The sequence below is a fragment of the Engraulis encrasicolus genome, chromosome 14 (assembly GCF_034702125.1).
Source record: "Engraulis encrasicolus isolate BLACKSEA-1 chromosome 14, IST_EnEncr_1.0, whole genome shotgun sequence".
Taxonomy (NCBI): Eukaryota; Metazoa; Chordata; class Actinopteri; order Clupeiformes; family Engraulidae; genus Engraulis; species Engraulis encrasicolus.
Window position 1 is genome coordinate 42,199,954 of NC_085870.1, and position 24,000 is coordinate 42,223,953.

Consider the following 24,000-nt stretch of genomic DNA (forward strand, 5'->3'; position numbering starts at 1 on the left):
AACAGGCTCACTTAAAGCTCGGTAAAGGAGTGTGTGCGTGCGTGTGTTGGTGCTTCTGTGTGTATTTGTCCACACGTTCTTGTGTGGATGCTTGCCTGCCAAGTGACTCATGACAAAGATCTGCCAAGTTCATTTCCTTATCCTTTTTGTTTTAGTCTTCTGTTTGCCAAAAGTGATGATCACCTCAGAGGAAAGTGCCCTCCTAACACTAAGCCACAGCTTTTTGAATGGGAAATGCAGGTCTAGTCATCTTGCTGTGACACCATCTGATCTGTTTATCCCCTACAGTATACACATGGCCACATGACTCTTTCTCTTTCTTTGGCTTCCCTCCGCTGATGGCATCATGTGGTTTCAATAGGGACAGAAATGGAAAGATGAAAATGTACAGGCTGAATAGATGCATTTATGAAAAAGCTATTGCTGGAGATGATGGATGGCAAAAGAAATCGGCTCCTGAAAGGTTTCAGTGTCGCAACAGAGAGAAACCTGTGTTCAGTCTTTGTCATATTCAGCCTCTTGGGTTTTAGAGAGGCTTGTCGTTTTTGTGTTTATGTTTCACTGTTTACGTTCACTGCTGATCCTTGTGGGTACTTAGTGGTATATGTGATGCATGTGAAGTTGTTAAGCATGTGATCCAAGAATGCTACTTCGTCAAATGCCACATGTGAACTTTAATCCAAAATATTATATAGTTCAAATTTCTTGATATTTTGTATTAATGTTCCCATATGTTTGTGCAAATGCGTACTGTGAATGAGTCTTTTAGAATAAAATACTTCATTAGCTACAAGCTAATTTGTTTCCTATAATGGTCTATGCTTAGGCTACTATAAAAGCATTTTCATATAAGCATCATTATTATTTGCAGAAAAACCCTTTCACGACTCAAGTTTTAAAGTGGGGGAGGGGTGGACTTGCACGCTTTCTTTACATCTCGATTCCAAATCCTTTGAGAAGGTTTTGAGTACCCAAGAACACTTCCAGTTAGAATTCATCCTGTGTGCCAATATGAGGTTATTTATTGGGTATGGTAATCCCATAAATTTCAAGCCGGCGTCACAAGGTGAGACAGAAATGGGAATCCGAAGTGTTTATGTAGTGCTTCCCTGCGGGCAAAATGAGTGAGAGTCTCTCTGAAGAGGTGCTCATGGCCATTCATAAAACACTGCATACCCTCCTGCTGCTGAGAAATGATTAACCTGGACGTTCAAATAACTCCATGAGTAAGGGAATTAGACTAACACAGAAATTTTAAAAAAAGAGAAGGGGAAAAAAGCTAGTTTATTCCCTTTTCTCAGTCTTTGTGTCATTGTATGGTTTTGTTGAAGACATTGGTGGTTCAGAACCTTGGGTCAAACAAATGTCATTGTTTTAGTGAGTCAGTTGGATTGTGTGTGCATCTGTGCATGCTGTACACCATTCGATTGACCACATGCCTTCACACATTATCCTATGCCATTTTTCAAACAATCTTTTCAGAAACTGTATGAATAAAATAATGATTTTTCTTAACCTGAACGATTTGGCCATTATCCTTCACAGCCAGGGCTCTAAATTAACACACGCCAACACGCCAAACACGGGTGAAAATTCATTTTGGCTAGTAGAAAAAAATACCTACCCGCCAATTTGGCTAGTAGCGCCCGAGTACAGTAACTTATGAACGGCAAACCGCTGCTCTGGTGAACGTTATACGGCGAGATTTCCTACATTACCCATGGACACTAGCGTCACGAGGTAGCCTCCCACCGTGGGCTTTCCAGTGCATCGAGCGTCAACTCCATGCTGTTGCGCGCGCCAGGATTGAAAACATTTCAGACGACCAGCTTTCTGTCAGCTAAGCTGCGCTCACACACTATTCTGACAGGCAGCTCTCCTCCTATTAGGCATGGTACGGTTTGCGTTGCAAACCGAGACCGTACGGTTTGCATGTCACGGAACGGGGTAGTGGGCAACCGCACGGTGCCTCACGGTTTTCAAAAAAAAAAAAAAAAATAGAGTGACCACCGGCGGACGACGCTATTAAAAATCCTACTACTTTTACAAGCATAAAACACAAAGACTACGTAGGATATTGAGTGTGGAAAGACTGATTTCTATCAGCAACTGAAAGACATAATGTAACAGCATGCGCCAGCTGACTAGGCTACAGTAGCCTACAAGCAAGTGCAGGTCGGTCAGCAGCACCACCCTCTCCCCCCTCTCTCTACACGTTAGCGCAAGTGACTGTTCCAAGCCTTTATGCTGGCCATTTTGAATTAAATGGACATGAATTTACAAACAATGCCAGATTAGCAGAACAAAGTAGACTATGACTTACGTTACAGTAGCCAGTGTAGGCTATATCCACGTGGCATTGAATGGGGATTCCGGACGGCAAAATGCGAGATAATTGAACATATCCATCAGATTCACTGTGCTGTCCTTAACTGCAATAAACTGTAGGGCCTAACTATACGTAGCTAATTAAACTCTGATGGACGGAAAGGGGACTTTGTGCTGTTGCCTAGTTAACATTGATGTTTAAACACTATAACAAAAATAAAATGTGACTGCTTTAAAAAGGCTCAGCTTCACAGGAGTTTTGTGAAACATTCTTGTGCATACACTTCTAAAAAAACGATCTTTTAAAATTATTTGTTACCTTAACTTTCACATTTTAACATAGCATAACCCTATCACTTGTTCACTTAAAATTGAATTTGACTTCTGATTTTACTTATATGCTTCTCACGGCCGGCAGTTTCATTATAGGAAGCAACTGATTCATAAGCGCAAAACTCGCAGAAAGCGGTATCAAAATAAAAGTCCAATTCGTTCTCAGTGTGTCATTAACCAAAATAGTCATACTACACTGACCTAATGGTCCCATTACCTACAGGAGTGTAGCTGTTTTATTTTTACACTTCAAATGTGTTATAGCAATGTAATATTGAATATTTGTCAACTTAAAAGTTAGGACTTAGTTCTCCCTTTTTGTGAAATAAATGGAAGCATGTTAAAATCATTGATATCTTTCTTCTTTCAGTTAGGTTAAATGAAGTCAAATTCAACATACCCATGATAAGCTTACATTTTCATTCAAATTTTTATATAATACATTTTATTTAAAAAAAAAAAAAAAAAAAAAACAGAACCGTACAAAACCGAAAACCGTGACCTTGAAACCGTGATATGGACCGAACCGTGACATTTGTGAACCGTACCACCCCTACCTCCTATGCTCTCGTCGCTTTCGCTACAACCTTTTTAACGTCACTACTGCTATTATTACTATATGAACCTTGCTGTAACAGGCTGCATTTTTTAAGCAGCGAGACCCTGACCGTTTCAATAACAGGACTTACGTAGATTATGCATAGCGCTCTGTTGTGTAGACGTTTTGTGCGAGTGATGAGAATGTGGCGGGGGTTAGAGCAGGGTTCTGTGTGTTGGTGAATGCTAGTAGTAATCGTAAACAGTGACGTTAAAAATGAGTGGTTGTGGAACGAAATAGCGACCAGGGCAGAGGAGGAGAGCTAGCCGACTGTCAGAGTAGTGTGACCGTAGCTGTCAGTTCAGTTGTCTTCTGAAATGTTCAGAGTCCTGGCGCAACTAAGTTGGAAAGTTGCCCACGCCATCGAAAAGAAAACAAAAAGCAACCAACGACGAAGCTGTGGAAGTAACAAAGGAAGCGAAGATTCCCGAGATATTATTTACTTTTAATTAAACTAGGCTTCTTGTCATTTTGTTGCGCATGGTAGAGAAGAGCTCCTCTTCTCTCCTCTCCTTTTCCTCTCATCTCTTCTACTTCCTTGGGGTGTGCGTATGTGAGGTTTTGTAGTGTTTGGCTGTGTGCTTGGTTACTGTTAAAGGTCTGTTATGTGAGTGGCTTGTGTGATGTGATTCAGCTGCTTTCAGAGGAATTGAACAAAAACTAATCAAATGAATTAGGCCTAAGTAACGAAAGTAAAGAATAAAGCAGAAGTTAAAAAATTATGAAAAAATATATAGCCTATAATATGCTTATTATGTAGGCATATAGTAGCCTATGCAGGCCTATAGTGTATCTGTGTTGTAGAAACAGTTGGACAAAATGACCATTTAATTAGAAAAAAAAAAAAAACTAGCCTAATGCATAGTTTATTTTGGCGAGATAAAAAAAATGGCTAGTTGAACTTCTGTTTGGCTGGTAGGAAAAAATGTCCACTAGCCAAATTGGCTGGTGGTGGAAAAAGTTAATTTAGAGCCCTGTTCACAGCAATGCCACAACAGTCAGTAATGGAGAGGCCAAGAGATTTGTCCGCATCAAATTTGTACATTCTATCCACGTTTGAACATTCTATCCACGTTATGAATGTCGGACAATATCAGCTGTAACGGCAACGCGGTGTGGACAGAAAAAACCCGTCAGCATTCAGTCACTACTTGTTGCTCAGCTTTTATTCGCGTTCAGTTTTCATCAGGAAAGCTTAACTTAAATTAAGTGCAGTAAATGAATGGTGATTTGGAAACTGGTATTGATCCTTTTTGTAGCATGAGTGAGTTTATGACAAAAGGCTTATACGAATCTTCCATTTTCATTGCTCCTCATTGTATAATTATAGTCAAGACATGGTCCTTGTTATACCTTTATTGTTACCAGAATGGCAATGATCAAGTCGTGTCATAGCATTTTAGAATTAAGCTAGTAAAGCTTTTTGTAACGTACAGAGAAGCGTTCCACTGACATTATGAGGCTATGTGTATTGCACCAATGATGTCCATTTAACAGTCATCGATTTAAGATGAATGAAGAACCATCCAACATTGATGTTTTTGCAGCACAATGGTTATTTATTTCAAGATGAGCCACAAAAGCGATTAGGACTTTCTTGTATCAATGGGTAGCTCTCTCACCAGAAGTCTTTCACAGACCAGTTTTTGTCCTCAGTCTGATTATTTATTTCATTTTCATTGCACAGTATTGACAATAATTAATGGCTTTGTGTGTTCCTAAATAATTTTGTTTTTACTCACCAAAAGCAGAGAAGGCATATCTCAAAGATGAATTGATGGTGCTATTGAGAACGCGCCAATACATTTCTGCTTAAGCTAATGGTTGGCCCAAGTGCCGCTTGATGTATGTGACTCTTTACTTACTTTGGGACGCTGCTGATGTGAAGTACACAGCGTAATTGATGTGCATTGTTTGTTGTCTTGATCAGCAGTTTCGGCCTTGCCTAGCTATTGTGATCCTTCAAAGGATGTACACTGGAGCGTTTGTGGACATATTTAATTTGACTTGCCAGCATGGAGGCTGGAAATGCTGTGAAGATAACCACGTCATTCCTCATCCATATAAAAATGCTTCAGACCACTCCATGGCTTTGTTAACCATATTGACTGATGTGCAATTTAGAACGGAGTTGGCTTTTGCTTGCCTATTTGTTCATTTGTTCTGGACTTTCTTTTCTGTTTTATAGCATTTAACCAACTATAGAAAAGCATGGGGTATAAAGGCTTTTGGAAATTGTTATCATTGTCATATTTTACTATTGCTAACTGCTCAGGGCAGTCTAGTGGTAAGCTGGGTGGGAATTGAGAAAACAACCCCTGGCGTACCACAGAGTGAAGAGAAACAGTCTTTTTTTGTGCAAGGGACCTTGTTTTCCTGTGATTGCTATTTTAAAAAAGCAAATGTTCATTGACTTGGGGAGCACAATGAGTCGTCCATCAGAGAATGATGTCAGAGCGTCCCTACGGTGCAGTTTGCATTGTAGACACACACACGCATGCACGCACGCACATGCATGCACATGCACACAGACATGCGTGCACACACACAAACACACACGCACGCAGGCACGCACGCACGCACGCATGCATGCACGCACGCACGCACGCACGCACGCACACACCAGGGCTTGACATTAACTTTTTCACCCACCGGCCACTGTGGCTAGTGGATTTTCAAAGTCACTAGCCATTCAGGTATTCCACGTTAGTTTTTGTTTTCTTGGTGGTGTACGTCTAACCTCAGAAGATGATGTGCTAAAACAAGATGAGTGTATAGCATTCTACATGGAAGTATATCAAGCAAATAGAAACTTTTAGCTTTTTCTTTAACTTAAATGCAAACAGTTGATACACAAGGGGTAAACAACAGAATATAGGCTACTATGATGCGTATGTCATGCCAAGGAATAAGCTGCCAGTCAAATTGGCTAGTGACCCTGCAAGTATTACTAGCCACAGCCCAGTTTTACCAGCATTTGGCCGGTTGGCAGGTGCCAGTGTCAAGCCCTGACGCACACACACGCACACACACACACGCACGCACGCACACACGCACACACGCACACACACACGCACACACGCACGCACGCGCACACACACACACAAACACACACACACACAGACACAGACACACAATTATTACACTCACATAAACCTGCACACAAACAAAAGCACACATCCTCTCTCCTTCGATAAGTGATACTCCACTTTAATCGACTCTTTGCATGCGCTTGTTCCTCTCCTTTTCTCTGTGCCTGCTTGTACTGTTATGCCTCTTTCCCACTGCCATTTTTCTGGTAGGCCTACAGCTCGACACAGAGTGACTCAGCCGCCACTTTTTGCTTTACCATTGAGCTGTGCCATGCCTATTCCTAAAGCAAAAAGTGGCGGCCGAGTCACGCTGTGTGGATCTGCAGGCCTACCAGAAAAAAGCCAGTGGAAAAGAGGCATTAGTGTACAGTATGTTGTTCTTACTCCTGTAGCAGTGTCTCTCCATCTCCATATAGAGTACACAGTACGTACTGTATATGTCATGTGGTGTAGCCCACCACTGCCCCCTCACTGGCTGTGGTGGTGCTGCTGCATGGGAGATGAATCGCCTCTTCAATGGGATAGGAGTGCAATATCCGACAGATGCTGAACAGGCTTGTTACGCTTGGGCTCTGCACTGCTCTGCTCTGCTCTGCTCTACTCTGCTGTGCTGTGCTGTAAAGTGCAGTGCTTAAAGGAATCACTGGGCCGCTTGCCCAAACGCACATTCTGTTACAGCACGTATCACCGTGTACAGTACACAGACCATGCATTAGTTAGATGACAGAATCTCCATTCCCTGTTGCTGCCTGAAAGGTTTGGAAACGTGTTTACGTCCCTAAAGAGGGGTAAAAACAGGTCGGAAACAGGTTAAATAAACCTCGAAGACTTTGGTCTCCGAATACATGTGCTCCTGTCAGTTTGAATGAGTGCCTGCTGCACATGCATGGATCTATTTCTGCTCAACAATGTGTGTCGTTCCGTGTTCCCGTCTCAAAGCGGATATTTCAGTTTTCATTGACTGGGAGGTTTCTGGCGAGGGCTTTGTGGGAGCCCTGGAAGACGCACAGGGATCAATAGCAATTCAATTGGCCTGAGAAGAGTGCTCTGGTGGTGTCTTGGCGGGCACTAGCAGTCACACACACACACACACACACGCACTCACACACACACACACACACTTGCACGTGCATGCACACACACACACACACACACACACACACACACACACGCACTCACACACACACGCACACACACACACACACACACACACACACACACACACACACACACACACACACACACACACACACACACACACACACACACACACACACACACACACACACACACACACACACACACACACACACACACACACACACACACCCTCCCCCTTCCCTTGAGGCTGTTAAGTCGTGCTGTCTTTGTGTGGTCAGACTTGACCACCACACATCCCCCAGGTGGTTGTAGTAGCCGGGGTGAGGGGTGGGAGTGGGAGTTGGGGTGGACAAATCCATAGAGAGGAGTCGGTTGGCTTGTCACCGATAGCCTGTGCTGGGACAAATCCAGTTTCTTGTTTTCCAGACCTCCTGCGAGCAATGCTTCGCTTCTTCGCTCGGCCACCGAGCATGAGACAGCCACAAGAGACAGAGAATGGTGCCCTGTCTCTCTTGCTCATGTCAGCTGGAGGAGACTCTGAGAAAGCAGCCAGCAAAATAGGGAGCGGTGGAAAGAAATAATGAAAAAAAAAAACACTTCCGAGTGCATCCTTGAAATTGCGTAACAGTATTACAGGGATTGTAGTGCTGGGTAGCTGCAAGTGAACACAGTGTACTCTACCCACCGCTCAGATTTTTGAGAGATTGAGTTCATGGACCTCTGAGGAGAGTTTGTTCACCTGTTAATGGAGTGTGTTCACTTCATAATTCAGCATCATGCGGTTAAAATCACACTGCATCATTTCATATTTGGCCCTCTGTGCAATAGAGACTATTCACTTTGCTCAAACACATTCTGATTTTTTTTCAATCATGATGCTCCACCTCTTTTAACAATGACATTCCTGATTATTGTAGTGCCACTGAGTGTGTGTGTGTGTGTGTGTGTGTGTGTGTGTGTGTGTGTGTGTGTGTGTGTGTGTGTGTGTGTGTGTGTGTGTGTGTGTGTGTGTGTGTGTGTGTGTGTGTGTGTGTGTGCACACGCGTTGTATTGTTTTGGGCGCTGTGTCATGTTCGAGTGGTTGTATTGTCACTGTTTCTTTACAGTTTGACAAAGGCTGTGTATGATTAGCGTGTGTAAACATGCAGGGAAGGTAATTACTCTACACGGTCGTGGCTGTGGCTCGCTCCAGCTCTGGCATTGTGCCAGTACTGTACCATACAGTCAAGATACTGTGTATTCCTACACAGCCAAAGTCAGCTGAAGAAGAAAAGTTCAGCGTAAACAGGGAACTGCATCAAAACATTCACATCACACACGAAAGGCATATTTTTTTTAACGTTTGCAGTCAATAAAGACACATAATTTTGTGACATCTCTGTTGAAGTCAGTCGTTTCTGAAAAGTAAATCTGAGATTTTGCATCTCTCATGCTTGTCTCATGGAGAGGACTCCTGTTGGATTGCCACCAGTGTCATCACAATTGAAATCAAATTACAGTGCAGTGGACAATGCCACACTCCCCAGGCTTGGTTTCTCAGGCCTGGGGGTCAAATCTGGCCTGCAGAGTAATTTATTTTTTACCCTTTAGATCATTTCAAGCGTGTATCATAGTTGGGCCACATTATGTATAGCATCAAAAGACTTGAACATGAAATTTGTTGTGTCACTGGAATGTCAGTGGGCTCAGGCCAATGAAACAGCTCACACTCATATGGAACACAATGAGCAGGCACATTTTATCTACAAAAGAAAGAGTGTGTGTGAACTTTAACTATGAGTATTAACTGCATGCATGCACAGTTTTAATACATTTTTTAAAATAAATATTGAGTTTGGCCCGCAATTTCGTTCCAGATTTAAATTTTCGCCCTCAGTCAATTTGAGTTTGTCACCCCTGGTTTAGAGGGTTTCTGGTAAAATGGAGCTTCAGAATGCCTTTTGGCATGATGAATTGGAAGAATTTCTGTCTGTGATGAACTGTCTGCCAATGCCCAAAAGTAATACATTTTTTCAGTCTGTTTTTTCGTTTGGTTTTGTATCTTTGTTTTCCCAGTTTGCACCCGTAATGGGGCTGTAGTGTTTCAGTTGTTTGTGCACAGATATTAAATAGAAATGTAAACAACCAAGATTCATTGATGGAAATATAGGCTTACAATATTCAGATGGCGAAGTTCCTTTTCAAATGCATTTTTAGTTGCACGATAAATTATCTTTGAAGGTATGCTCTCACCTGAGCTGAGCACATATGAAAGATCCATTTTTCCTCCTGGTTTTAAAAATGCATTATGTATTTTGACACTAACACAGGCAGAAAACCTTAATGGTATGGAAAAGAAAACATTTTAATGTTTTCCTTTAGGAGTTGATATGGCAAAATGTGAATAGTCTCCACCATGAGAGGGAAAAACTAGAGACAGATAGGCGAGAGAGAGAGAGAGAGAGAGAGAGAGAGAGAGAGAGAGAGAGAGAGAGAGAGAGAGAGAGAGAGAGAGAGAGAGAGAGAGAGAGAGTTTTCTAGCCACAGCAATGAGGGTCAAGGGAAGCAGGGAACAGGAGCAAGGGAGACACAGAGACGGAGAGAAAGAAAGAAAAAATGGATAGAAACAGATATCGCACTGAGAGGGAGAGATATAGACCGAGAGAGAGACCACAGAGCAGAGGAGGGTGAGAATCAAGGGAGAGTAAGGGGTTGGAAGGAAGACAGGCAAGGTGGGAGCAGAGAGAGGGGGGGGAGACAGAGAGAAAGAAAGGGAATAAAAGAAGAGAAAGGGATAGCATAGCGCTGAGCCCCATTACCGGCGCGTGTGAGTGACAGAGTGATGCCGGCGAGGGCCGAGGCCTCTGACCCAGCTGGCCCAAATGTGATTTTTGTCAGCGCTGATGCGTAGGCCGGCGGGTGAAAAGGTTAATTTCATTACCCCATCGGATTAAACAATTGCGGCTTTAATAGGCGGGAGAAGATGACGGGGGCAGGGGGGAAAGCTTGACTTCTACTGACCTTTAATGAGCCATCTACCAACCTCCAGTGAGCATCGTTAACCACCAAACCCCCCCAACATCCTCCCGTTCCTAGAAACCAAGACTTGACATCAAATTAAGCGAGCTGCCGCCTTGTGATAGAAAAAAATATGTTACTGTTTTTTTGTTGCTGCTCAGGTGACATTTTTCCAATGGTGGACAGGCGTTGTTGTGTAATAGATTTTTGCCATACATCTTTACTATCTTATATGGTACTTTTTGTTTCCCCGTAGATGAAAATGTAAGGTGAGGAAATGTACTGTATCTTACGTGATCTATATGGATGGAATTTTACATCTACGGTGTTCACTGGCCTGTGAAAAGAACTGGCACTGCTGCAGATGAAAGTGTAATGTGTAATGGAGTAGTAGACTCCCTAACTTTATCACCCCCCCACATACCCCCCCATCTCAGGGGGGCAATGTACTTAACAGTTCCGCACCTCAATATGCAGAAAATTCTGGATTTATTACCGCCATTGCAACGCGTAATAAGTGCTTCGCACATAATAGAATTGAGTGTTGTGGGCTTACTGTACTGTTGGAAGGCTTGTTTGGAGAGTCAGTCCTGTTGTTTGTGTTTGGATGCCTCATGCTTTTCTGTTAGGGCCACGGAGGGGTTGGGGTGCCTGTGCAATGAGTGCATGATTACGGTTACGGATCTTACTGAAACAGATGGCTGGTATATCTGCAGATAGTGACAGCTTCGTGGTGTGCCTCTGGAATTACTTTGAGATGTGTTGTGCATTCTAGTGTTATGGTGATCAGAGACTTTTTTTATCAGACCACCCAAGAACATGAAAGACAGAAAAGATGTAGACCAACCCCCCTCCCATAAACACATAAACAGATATAGTATTTGCTACTCACAACTATAGTTCAAAAGCTTGTCAAGGTTGCCTGGCGACGCAGCAAAGCTATTTGCGGGTTACTCCGTCATGAAAACCCTTTTGTTCCTGGCTGCCATTGTATTTCACAGATGACCAGCTGCGTTGATGGAGGTTACAGGCACACCACAGATGGAGATATGATTGTTGCTACACTTTCATTGTAATATATATGCCTGTTTTGATACATTTCTGGTTATTTTTTTCATCAGTATGCCACATGGCTTGATGTACGATTTACCAAGCCAGGCAGGTTGGATCGTGATGCAATGCATTAATATATACTGACACTGTTTGGCACAGCTCAGCATTTCAAAGGCTCAGCGATGGTGTCGTAGGGTAACTTTTGTACTCCCCAAACATTTCATCATCCTTTTGCTAGTCTCCACCACTACCTTCTTTACTTCAGAGCCAGGCACCAGAATGGACAATCATCTTTTATTTCTCAGCAGTTTTTGAAAATGAGATACAGCCCTCTGATGAGAAATTTTCTAACCGACTCAGTCACTGCGAGTTGACTTTACAGTCAAGGAAGTCGACAAGGGGGGACAAGCAGGGCACTTGTCCCGTGCCTAGGGAGAGAGGGCACCCAAAATGTATTCCTCGTTACATGTATTGGGTGGGGGACCCTTTTAGATTACTTTGTCCTGTACCCAGCCAAAGCTGTCAGTGGCCCTGTATACAGTACTGTATGTTCCAAAAATAAGTCAGACAGAATTGAAATATCCTTTTCCTGTAATTAGTTGGGTTATTCCCACCGACTTTCCTTCCTGGTGGAATCTTTAAATAATCCCCAATTACAACATATCGCCAGTGAGAGTACAGGAGAGGAGCAGTGCAGAATATCGCTTGTGATTATTCAGTCAGTCAGTTCAAGCTCACATGGTGGTAGCAGCTCAATCAGAATACAAAAAAACAGCAAATAATGGTTTTCCTGCTCCCACTTGGTATGGAAAACATCAATTAATGTAATCCTTCCATTTATTCTACTGTGAAACTGAGAGGAGGGATAGGCCCTGGTGGATCATTTCAGATACATGAATTCCTGGTTGCCTTTTGGGGCTTCCATTTTTGTATTGTTCTTTATTATTGGTAGCGTGCAGAATATGGTGAGAATAATGAATATTTTATGAATTTCTTTTTGTGTGTCTACTGTATGTGCAACAACATGCAATATTATGTAAATAGTTTGGTATACTGTGCATATACCCAACACTGATACAGCAGTAAGAAGCACACAATACAGAAACTACATATTGCTGCACGCTGTCACATTGTATAGTTGATGCACAGTGAAAAAAAGTAAACTAAATTGTACCAAATTTTTTTCTTTCAGACTGTGTATGGGGAATGGTAAATGTGTTTGTAAGAATAAGGTTACTGGTAACATGTTGTCTTTGTCAAAATGTCCATAAAAGTTCACTAAAGCACATTGGTTATTTTCGTTACAAGCGAGGTGAACCTTTTGTATGCAATGTCCATTTTTAGCCAGCTTATTTCACGCAGATAAATGACCAGACAGTTTCCATGATCAGTGATGAATACTGTCTGCTCCCTTTCCATGGCTGTTCTCAAGTAATGAAAGACATTGGAAGCTGTAAATATAAGGCTGCCTGGCTGCTCATATTGGTCAGAACAGTCTGAACGAAACAGTCGGATCCGCAGACAATGTGAATCTGAGGCAAACTGATAAAGATGAACTATTCTGGTCTTTTTGCATGGGATGCTGATTTTCTCTCATCTTCCCTATTACTCATGTTTCATCCCAAATTTCACAAGTACCATTTTCAGCAGCAACCGCGACGTCCAAAGAATGTACTGTACAGTACGTGTCTGGCGAACTCTTTATATCAAATAATTGACCTGGACAACATAGTCGTCACTTGGCAACAGCCTGTGCTAATCTCCTGGAGTGTCTCTCCCCTGCAACATCCAAACCATGCCCCAGATAGGAATGAAGGTAGTGGCTACTATGACACAGGGGTCTAGCCCATTTATCATTCGCCACGGAGATGGCTGGAATGTTGTTGATGACAGGGAGCCAATGGCCACCCGTGCTTGCTGACGCAGTTCCTGGCTGGTGACCCTTTGCTGTTGAGGTGGAGGAATGCATGCATGCTGCTGGTGTGTCTGTAGTGGGTGTCTCCGATTCTGACCCTGAGGCTTTCCACGGTGCTGTGGAGCATAGGAAGGAACATCCATCCTGTTTTTCTTTGTTTCTTTTTTTTCTTTTTTTGTCGTTTTCCTTGTCGGGGTATGTGTGCCATAAGAAAGAAAAAAGACAATCCCCAAGTCTTTTCTCTGAAGTTTTGGATTCACAACTGTCTTTATTTATCTGAGTGGTTCAAAGTGTTTTGCTGCAATCGAGAAACGCTCAGCAGCTTTTGCGACGAGTTGCTCCTGCCAACGTTTTGATGGTATCCATATTGCTGTTGCCACTTTTGCGCATATAAATCCCGATTGTTTTTCATTAGCGAGACGTCTCCCTGTAACTCATGCCTGCCTTGTCGAGGCATCTATCTGGCAGGGCCTGAGTCATTTGACCCGAGGCTTTCAGTGCAAACAGAGAGAGTGATGCCTGGCAGTAGCTGTTTGCTGACTGGTGGCTCAAAGTGCCACCTTATTGTCCCAATGCGTCAATCACGCTGCCTGCATGACCACCAAGATGTAGTAGTGACTGTAAGGGCATGGACTGGAATGAATGGTTGAACGGTAAATTACTTTAGAGGACAGTAAATAGTTTGAGGGCTTGTATTGGCACATGGCCACAGTTAATTAACGTTTGGTTGGGTTTTATGGAATCGTTTCGTGACAGATTGGAGAAGTCACTGAAATGAATCATGTCCTTGAAATTAATCATGACAAGGTTGTCAATATGTATGTAGGCTATAGCACCGTACAGTTTCCATGCATGGGATATTTGAACGGATAGAATATAACAGAAATAATATAGCCATATGAGGTACAAAATGTAGAAAAAATATATGCTGATATGTTTTATACATGTATATTTCTTTCTAACCATTTATACCTGATAAATACTGTAGTTACCTTGCCTTGGAGCTTTCACAGTGCTGTTTGAAAAGATATGCATCACCAGTATCAGTATCGGCTTGTTTTCACATAGCCTCTCGATCAACCCCACACCATTGAATAGCTGAATTAAAGGGACTATAAATTAATACTCTGAAGGGAAATACATCCTTTTCACTGAAGAGAGATACATCCTTTTTTCTTGGTTATGTTGATCTTGCTGAGCTGGAGATTGTAAATGTCTCTATGTCCCTCAGCAGAGGTCTTCCTCTTACCTTAGCTTTTCCTGGCCTGCCTGTGGCATGTTTAAGGAAGCAGCACCACAGGAGTAAGTCATCCACAGGGCAAGGACGACCCTGCCGTGGCTCTAATGGTAGAGCACTGGGCTGCTACGTAGGCAACCCGGGTTCCATTCCGGGTCATTTGTCGGCCCCTCTCCCTCTCTCCCCCCATTGTCTTCCTATCTCTCATACTGTCACAATAAAGGCGAAAAAGACCAAAAAAAATTCACACTGCAAGGACATCCACCCTTCTTTGTTTTCTTTACACACTTGACGTTGTTTTTTTTACTTACTTGAGATACAGTATGTCTCTCACACATTCACTGATTGAGACAAGACTGAATGAATGTCTGTAGGGCTGTTTGATCCTTAACCTGCCAGTTAAGCAACTGGCTTCATTTGTCACGGTCAATTTCCAAAAAGTTGCATAAAAGTTCAGGGGGTTACAACAGCAGGCTGCTTTTGGCAATATAGGATACATTTTCCGTTTAATTTGGGGATCGTGCGCTGTCTGAAGTCTATAAAAGGGGATTTGGTGATCAATTTGTAGTATGACTAGTAAGAACAGCCATGCTTTGAGGCTCTGACATGCAACATTGGCCCCTAAAGGGATTACTTAGCTTTGCTGTCACAGAGTTCTGTGTGTAGCGGAGCGCTATGGTGTTTGACTGCCGTGCGCCGCGCGCCTGTTTCAGTTCCACTCTGGTGCCTCTGAAGCAGGTGTGTTTCACAGGACACACGAGTCAGGGCCAGTTCACAGACGGATCATAATGCGGTGGACATACTCACACACACGCGCATTTACGCATGCACACCCGCGCACACACACCTGCACACACACACACACACACACACACACACACACACACACACACACACACACACACACACACACACACACACACACACGCACGCACGCACGCACGCACGCACACACACACACACACACTCTCTCTCTATCATTCTCTGTCACACTGAGTCTCTCTTACAAACACACACACACACACACACACACACACACACACACACACACACACACACACACACACACACACACACACACACACACACACACACACACACATTCACACACACACACACACACACACACGCACACACACAAAATAAACTAAATCAAAATATCGATAAACTAAATCGAAATATAACTGCCCAGATCAGAAAGAAACCCTAATCTAAATAAATATTTTGGACTTCTAGTTGTACTAATTACAACAAAATGACAAAGAAAAACACTGTTGAATATATGGGGCCCACAATTTGGTTCCCAAAAAGGAGGACCCTTTGTCAGTTCTTTTGTATCCTAATAAGAACTTTTGGAACCCACACAGAACGGCAGCACACGCACGCACACACACACGCGCGCACATGCGCACACATGCACACGTAGACCAAAAATGGGACAGGTCCCTCCCTGCTTTTTGAAGTGGGAAATATGTGAAGTCGGTTATGTGGTCTTTTTACAGCCAGGCACAGAGATATTTCAACTGCATAACTCAAAAGGTTCAAGACCAATAGCCAGTGCATTTTCAAGCCCGAGAGAGGAGTGGACTGAGAGAAAAAGATAAACTTTCACAGCTATGGGTGTAGCAAGAAGACATTTAAAACGTCTGACCTGAAAGAAATCACACCTCAGTATAATTTTTTTTTTTAAGCCACTCAATTCTTTTTGACGGTCAAACTGTCAGAAGTAGTCTTCAGTTACGATAGGAGATGATGACGAGATACAATTTATTATATAGCTCTAGATCTGCTTTATTAGATATAGAATGCTGGTGTCTGTAGAAACAGAATGAGATCTTGTCATCTATAAATGAGGGGGGAAAGTGAACATGCCCCTTATTAAACTTGATAGGCTTGGTGCAAAGAGGATTTCTAAGGCTAGAAGAAGAAGAAGAAGAAGAAGAAGAAGAAGAAGAAGAAGAAGAAGAAGAAGAAGAAGAAGAAGAAGAAGAAGAAGAAGAAGAAGAAGAAGAAGAAGAAAAGGAAGCACTCCTCTGTAGATTGACAAGGAAAGGAAATGCATCATCCCTATATCCCAGCACTTATCTTCCACAGCTCTGTGTCTCATTATAGGGCAAGATTTATAAGACACTTGTGTTTCATCCATGGCTCAGTCTGGTATACTGTACCATATAGATTTCCTTCCCAGCATGCTCTTATGTCTCCCTCATGACAGGCCTTTCCCCTTCTTTTCCCCCTTCTTTTTCCTTTCCTTCTTCTTCTTCTTCTTCTTCTTCTTCTTCTTCTTCTTCTTCTTCTTCTTCTTCTTCTTCTTCTTCTTCTTCTTCTTCTTCTTCTTCTTCTTCTTCTTCTTCTTCTTCTTCTTCTTCTTCTTCTTCTATTTTGCTTCACTGCACTTTGCCTTGTGAACTCGAAACGGCTTGTGGAGCCTTCAGCCCATAATTGCAAAGGGCTGTCTGGACCCATAAGAGATGGCTGTAGCTAGCGGAGTAGGTGACATTCCACTGAGCTAGTGGCTAACCAAGGCTAAGTTTGTGTCTATAATTAAACACCCGGCGAAACCTCCCTGCTGCCAAATGTAGCCCTTTTTTCTTCAAATTAGGAAATCAAATGGCAGTCTTGTGGGGAAGGGAGGAGGGGAGGGATGGAGGGAGGAGGAGAGAGAAGGAGAAAAGAGGGAGTGAAAGTATTGCTTGTGCTTGTGCAATAGCCATGTTTTGGGTGTAATTTCAGGAAATGTTGTTACATTTTAATGCTATTCAATCTTATAGAAGTGCCACATGCTATGTACATGCATGATAAAACCACTGCCCTTTGAACTACACACACACACCATGACCCCTATGTACAAACAAGTCCCTACAGCAAACATGACGTTAATCTGTTTGATGTGGCAAACACATGGGCTCAAGTGGCCCAGGGTGTCGTAGCCCACTAACTCCCAATGGAAGCTCTCCCAGTGGGGAAGCTATCTCTCTCTCTCTCTCTCTCTCTCTCTCTCTCTCTCTCTCTCTCTCTCTCTCTCTCTCTCTCTCTCTCTCTCTCTCTCTCTCTCTCTCTCTCTCTCTCTCTCTCTCTCTCTCTCTCTCTCTCTCTCTCTCTCTCACCCTCAATCTCACTCCCTTTTTCTCATTCTCTCTTTATGTCCCACTGTCTTTCTCACTTTCCTCTCTATTCCCAATCTCCTCTCTCTCAATTTCTCTGTCACTCTCCCTCAGTGTGTCTCATACTGTCATTCTCACTCTCTTCTCTCGTTCTTTTCAATACCATCTCCACCTCATCTCTCTTTCTCTGTTTCTTCCTCCTCCGGTGGTGTTGCCCTCCTACGGGTTATAGCCTGGCCCCCTGTGCTCCCCACACACCGCACAGCCCCCCGCTGACAGGCCTCTGTCTCTGAGGTAAACCTGCTGAATAATTGATGGCGGATTTTGCCGGAAGCAGCCCGTGGAGGTGCTTTACCAGCAGCATGGATATTAGAGTTCTCCATCATGAGCTCACACAGGAGCGTTTTTCCACCGCGCCTTGGCTTGGCTTGCTGGAGACTGGGGAATAGTGCTGACAAAATACTTTCATAGCCGCGAAAGATGTGGAATGTACTGTACACAATGCACGTTCATGCCGACAAATAGGCACCCACTCTCTAGCATACAAACATGTGTGCGTGCGCACACACACATGCACATGTGCGCAGTCACACACCACACACACACAAACACACACACGCACGCACGCACGCACGCACGCACGCACGCACGCACGCACACACACACACTTACAAATACAAACATGCATGCATAGGCAAACCTCCCTCTTTTGGAAGGATGTTTTAAATCAAATAAGCATTTTATGTAGTTTTTTGTGCTTTTAATCCAGTTGGTGCCTTGTTGTGCACTTTTGTGTATTGATTTTAAGAGCTAATATTCATGTGTAGTACAGAATTGCTGAAATGTTTGATGTATGATGATTTATGATGAAGGGCAATGAAGGGCTTATATGTCTTTTTCCAGTGTCTGTGTGTCAGTCTGTTTACCTATGCTGTATGCAAACCTTTTGTTCTGATAGACATAGTGGCAGAGTTGCTGCATGCAGCTAGAATGTCATCCATGTATACCGTACTTTGACATTACGGATCTCTGTATTGGGTCATTCCACGCCAAATCAACAAGAGCCCGCGCACTTAGGTCTCAAAAAATTCTGAAAATATTACTGAGTGTACCCATGGTACTTAAGAGAAACACTGTCACTTTATTTGAATGTAAGATGTATACTCTCCATGTTACAGCCAATTTCACTGGGGGAGGGGGGTGCCCATTTTGTTCACACTCTTTTTTTGTCAAAGTTCACAAGCCCGTAGCTCAAGAACTAAACCATGTAGGAAGCTCGAATTTGGCATGCTGGTACATAGATAGGAATAGTTTGTTGCAAAACTGTCAGTTTTGGTCTGTATGATCCTGCATCGTCATAGTATTCCCTCAAAGATGATACAAATTGTACAGGAGTTTTTGGCTGTGCTCTGTTTAGGCCTTCAGAAGACATTTGTGCCCAACATAGCCTCATGTTTTTTCCCCCTTGTAGATACAAGTAGAAACACTCCCATAAAAATCTATAAATAGAAAGGAAACCCCATCAGTGTTTGACCAGAAGACCTCGCAAGTCTGACAAATAATTTTGGGTGTCATTTTCAGAGCACCAGAACACCTTGTGGGATTGTCCACAGATTTTTATTTTATATTTTTCTTCATTCTCCATGAAGTCTTCTTTTTAAAAATGCCAATGAGACTTGTCTTATGTGATGTTTTCTTTTGTAATTTCCACCCTGAACATGGGCAAAATGCAAAAAGAGAGCAACGTGATTTCGATAACATTTTATGTAAAGACTAAATAATCAAATGCAAATTTTGCCCAGACATGATCACCCGAGAGTCCCTGTGCAGGGGTGCAGGTGTCCCTTTCAATTTCAATGATTTCAGGAGCATTCAATGTGGGAGCAGGCTCGCACACCAAAAGAGACAGTAGGTCAGGCACAAGGAGTCATGTTGTTACTTTTTTTGACCAGCAGATGGCAGCGGAAGAAACGCATAGAAAACATATTGACCTCATGTTTCCCATGTTCAGGTTGGAAATTACAAAAGAAAACATCACATAAGACAAGTCTCATTTGCATTTTTAAAAAGAAGAATTCATGGAGAATGAAGAAAAAAATAAAATAAAAATCTGTGGACAATCCCACAAGGGGTTCTGGAGCTCTGAAAATGACACCCAAAATGATTTGTCAGACTTGTGAGGTCTTCTGGTCAAACACTGATGGGGTTTCCTTTCTATTTATAGCTTTTTATGAGAGTGTTCCTACTTGTCTCTACAAGGGAAAAAAAATCAAGAGGCTATGTTGGGCACAAATATGTCTTCTGAAGGTCTGAACAGAGCACAGCCAACAACTCCAGTACAATTTGTATCATCTTTGAGGGAATGCCATGACGATGCAGGATCATACAGACCAAAACTGACAGTTTTGCAACAAACTATTCCTATCTATGAACCTGCATGCCAAATTTGAGCTTCCTACATGGTTTAGTTATTGAGCTACGGGCTTGTGAACTTTGACAAAAAAAAGAGTGTGAAAAAAATGGGCACCCCCCTCCCCCAGTAAAATTGGCTGTAACACGGAGAGTGTACATCTTACATTCAAATACATTTACAGTGTTTCTCTTAAGTACCATGGGTACACTTGGTAATATTTTCAGAATTTTTTGAGACCTAAGTGTGCGGGCTCTTGTTGATTTGGCGTGGAATGACCCTATTGTCAGTGCCTTGAGGTGGAAATACTTTTAGTCGGTACAGTGGCTTCATTGGTTACCTAAAAAAAAGCAGGTCGGTAAACATGGCAAATTCCAATTGATGAGATCAAAACTGATGAGAAACAAACCGCTGGAAGGACGTTTATGCTCTTGGAGTTTCTAGTTGATTCTCAGTTCATCATTCCCTCCTTTCTCATGGAGGACCTATTCACACTTTTCCTCCGAAGGCAAAATGAGGGGTTTTTCATTCAGCTGGTGTTTTGTGCTTTTGTCATATGGGTAGATGACGTGACGTGTAAATTTTGCTGTCGCAGGCTCTTAAAATTAAGTAAATTCATGCTTTCAAAACTGTCAATGCTTTAAATGATTAAACTAATGTCGTTGTTGTGAAAAAGTAATGTGTAATAAATCCAGAGCTTAAATAAGTATACTTAATTTTGAGTCAAATGTCACATTTGTCCTATGGTGTGACTGAGGCAAGCCTGGTTCTCCATATTAAAACATTTTTAAATAAATAATCAAAGCTCAGTCAATTGTCTAAACAACCCTGGCATGTTTTTCAAGGTGTCTATTTTAGCAAGTGGCAATGCTTAATTTTTTTCCTGTTTTTCTGAGACCGTATGGACTTATGAAACTTTGTCGCAGAAAACAATGTCCTGTGGTGTGACATCATATTTTTGGTTAATTCTGTGGATAATTATCTATTGTTGAAGCTCCAGCTGTACATAAATTGTGACTTTAGACCCTTAAGAAGCCAATGGCAAGGGTGGATTTTAGATTTTTCTCTCAGAGTTCTTCAGTCAATCAATTATGTTTTGCTACCACAAGATGTATTAGTTTTGTAGTCCTTTGGTGTGACAGCCATAAAATACATTTTGACAATAGTGTATATTTTTCATATTTTTTTCTTATGTAGATGTATGAAAATGCATCTTACTAAAGGTGAAATTGTATTTCAGTTGGCAACGACATGGCTTTAAATTAACTCAAAAGCTCAAAAGTCCTATGGTGTGATGGTGAAAGTCCTATGGTGTGATGGTAAAAGTCCTATGGTGTGACACTTTGAAGTATCACACCAAAGGACAAACAGGTCACACCAATGGACTATATTTGAGAAATAGCTTTTAAAACAACTGGTAGTAATTTTTTTTTGTTTTTTTTGTTTGACTAGATAAATATTGTGTATTCAAATTACTTATTCCTTTATTGGCCTTTGGAATTTATACAGTATGCTGTGGAGAGCTCAATATACAGCATAAATGTGCTGTCCAGCTTGAGATACCAAACAGGCACTGGCCACTACACACTACAGGTTCAATGGTGTGACAGTCATAGCATACCTACAAAAGTGTGATGGTCATGCCAAGGTCACACTTCAGTATGAGTCTTATGAGCTCTGCAGGTTACATTCAATGACCGCATGGCTGTCATTAAGAGTTACGATAGGCTGATAATCGACGATTCAAAGACTTATAAGTGTTAAGTGTAGGTCCATATTGACTACAACATTATATTATGATCAAAAGACAAAATAATCATGTTGATATATTTGTTTCTGGCTCAGTTTTGCATTTCTGTCCTTTAGCGTGACATGAATGTCCTACGGTGTGACATGTTTTAAACGCTCAAATATTTGTTTGAGCTAAACAATATGTTTGATAAACACTGAATATTGCATTAGGGAAGAACAAATTATCGTCCCTGAAAAGTTAGTATAAATTTGGACAATTTTGAACATTTAAAAGAAAGATATCCCTGTTTTTCCTCGAAGGTTTCTAATAATCTCACATCTAATGGGAAAAAAAATACTTAAATGGTAATTTCTCATTAAATTAAGACTTTAAAAAATTGCAATAAATATGAAGAGTGTAACAATGTACATAAAACTCCATCAAGCCATTTCTACATTACTTAATATATTTATTTCTTAACGTCACACCAAAGGACATATTTTCAGCAAATTGCTTTATCAACGTAAATAAATAATCAATGAATAGACCAACATTGTGACCACTTGGATTTTTTGAAAGATTAATTGCTGCACTACGTAGACATATACTTTTTCCCCTCATAAACAATGTTTTGTGAAAAAAATGTTTTTTGCTGCCTATCCGTCATCTACCCATATATCACATGCCAATTTTGCAACAGAAAAAAGAGAAACAAATTATTATCCTACAAACAAATTATTAATGGTCTCTTGTTTTTTTTCCCTTGCAGGACCGAAAGTGAAAGTATCAGGAGTGTCCGGTAAGTCAAAACATTATTGCTGTGTGATTTCATGCTGTTTTCATGCTGCTGGTATGCTATTCTGCCATCCCATATCAACGACAAACCTCTCATGTCACTCCAATCTTAACTCTCTGCTGCATTTCTTCCATTGGGGAGTTCATTTTCATTTACTATTGACTATTTGCTCTGCTGTGTGCTGGTGTGGATGTTTGGATCAGGCCTTGACCTGTGTTGGTGTGTGTGTAGTCCACAGTGCTCAACTGTGGTTGGTTGATGGGCTGTGGGTGTTTTTGTCTCATTCCACCAATCAGATCCTTTCCTCAGGGCCTGTCATGTGACTGAGGGCCCTGCCCCTAGGGCTGGTTAAATCCCACCTGGATCACAGCCAGGTCTGAGTCACAGAGGTAGTACCTACCGGATCATCCAGTCCATAGCCACTAAATCTGGTGTGTGTGTTTGTGTGTGTGTGTGTGTGTGTGTGTGTGTGTGTCCGTGCGTGTATGTCTCTATTTGTGTTTGTGTTTCTGTGTAGTGTCTGTGTGTGTAGCCTATATATGCGTGAATGCGTTACCAGTGTTTGCTTGTTCCATTGTTTTGTAGCCTATCAACTGTGTGCAGAATACCAATATCCTTCCATACTCCAATTGAAAATGAATTCAAGTTAGGCACCCAGCACCTCATTGAAGTTGATCCAATGTGTCTTCCTTATATATTGTCATGGATTGCCACGGCTGTGACCTTAACCACGCTGGGAAAGAGTCACGGTGGACTGACCTCGCTGTCACCGCGCAACACTACAGTGACAGGCCCTTGAGTTCTGTACATTTTGGTGCGCGGAGCCGCAGCGCTTAGCTAGCTGTTGGCGACGAGTGCTGTCAGTGGCGGAGATTTAGCAAGTGGAGAGAGCCCGTGGTAAATTCAGTGTCCTCGGACGACACGGGAATACATATCATGGCATGTTCCGTCCCGTCTCTTTCCATCCCGTTCCACTCTTTTGCATGACAATAGGAATATCATGACACATTATTTTCATGCCTGTGTGTGTGTGTGTGGTCTTTTTTCTTATTTTCCATCTTTTCTTTCACATGAGTGGTTTTTGCATTTATAGATTTCAAACACGCTTCATAATCTTCAAGGTTTTCTCAAATTTAATTTTCATTTTTGACCTATGCAAAAGAGAAAAGAGTAAATAAATTAATGCACAAGTAAATCAATAAACCAAATAGCATACTTCTTAATGGTACTCAGCAGTGCCTGCCGAGAGGAGTCTGTGAGTAAATATAAATCAGCAGAGGCGTACTCTCTCCTCTCCTCCGTCT

At 42.1% G+C, this 24,000-nt stretch overlaps 1 protein-coding gene across 5 annotated transcripts in view; it reads left to right on the forward strand.

Moving 5' to 3' along the window:
* The window catches only part of iqsec1b (IQ motif and Sec7 domain ArfGEF 1b), a 297,978-nt gene that overhangs the window by 35,010 nt on the left and 238,968 nt on the right, over positions 1–24,000 (forward strand). For all 5 annotated transcript variants that reach the window (XM_063215793.1, XM_063215794.1, XM_063215795.1 and 2 more), the window contains exon 2: positions 22,670–22,699. In XM_063215793.1, the coding sequence (XP_063071863.1) occupies positions 22,670–22,699 (30 nt within the window). The remainder of the gene's footprint in view (positions 1–22,669; positions 22,700–24,000) is intronic.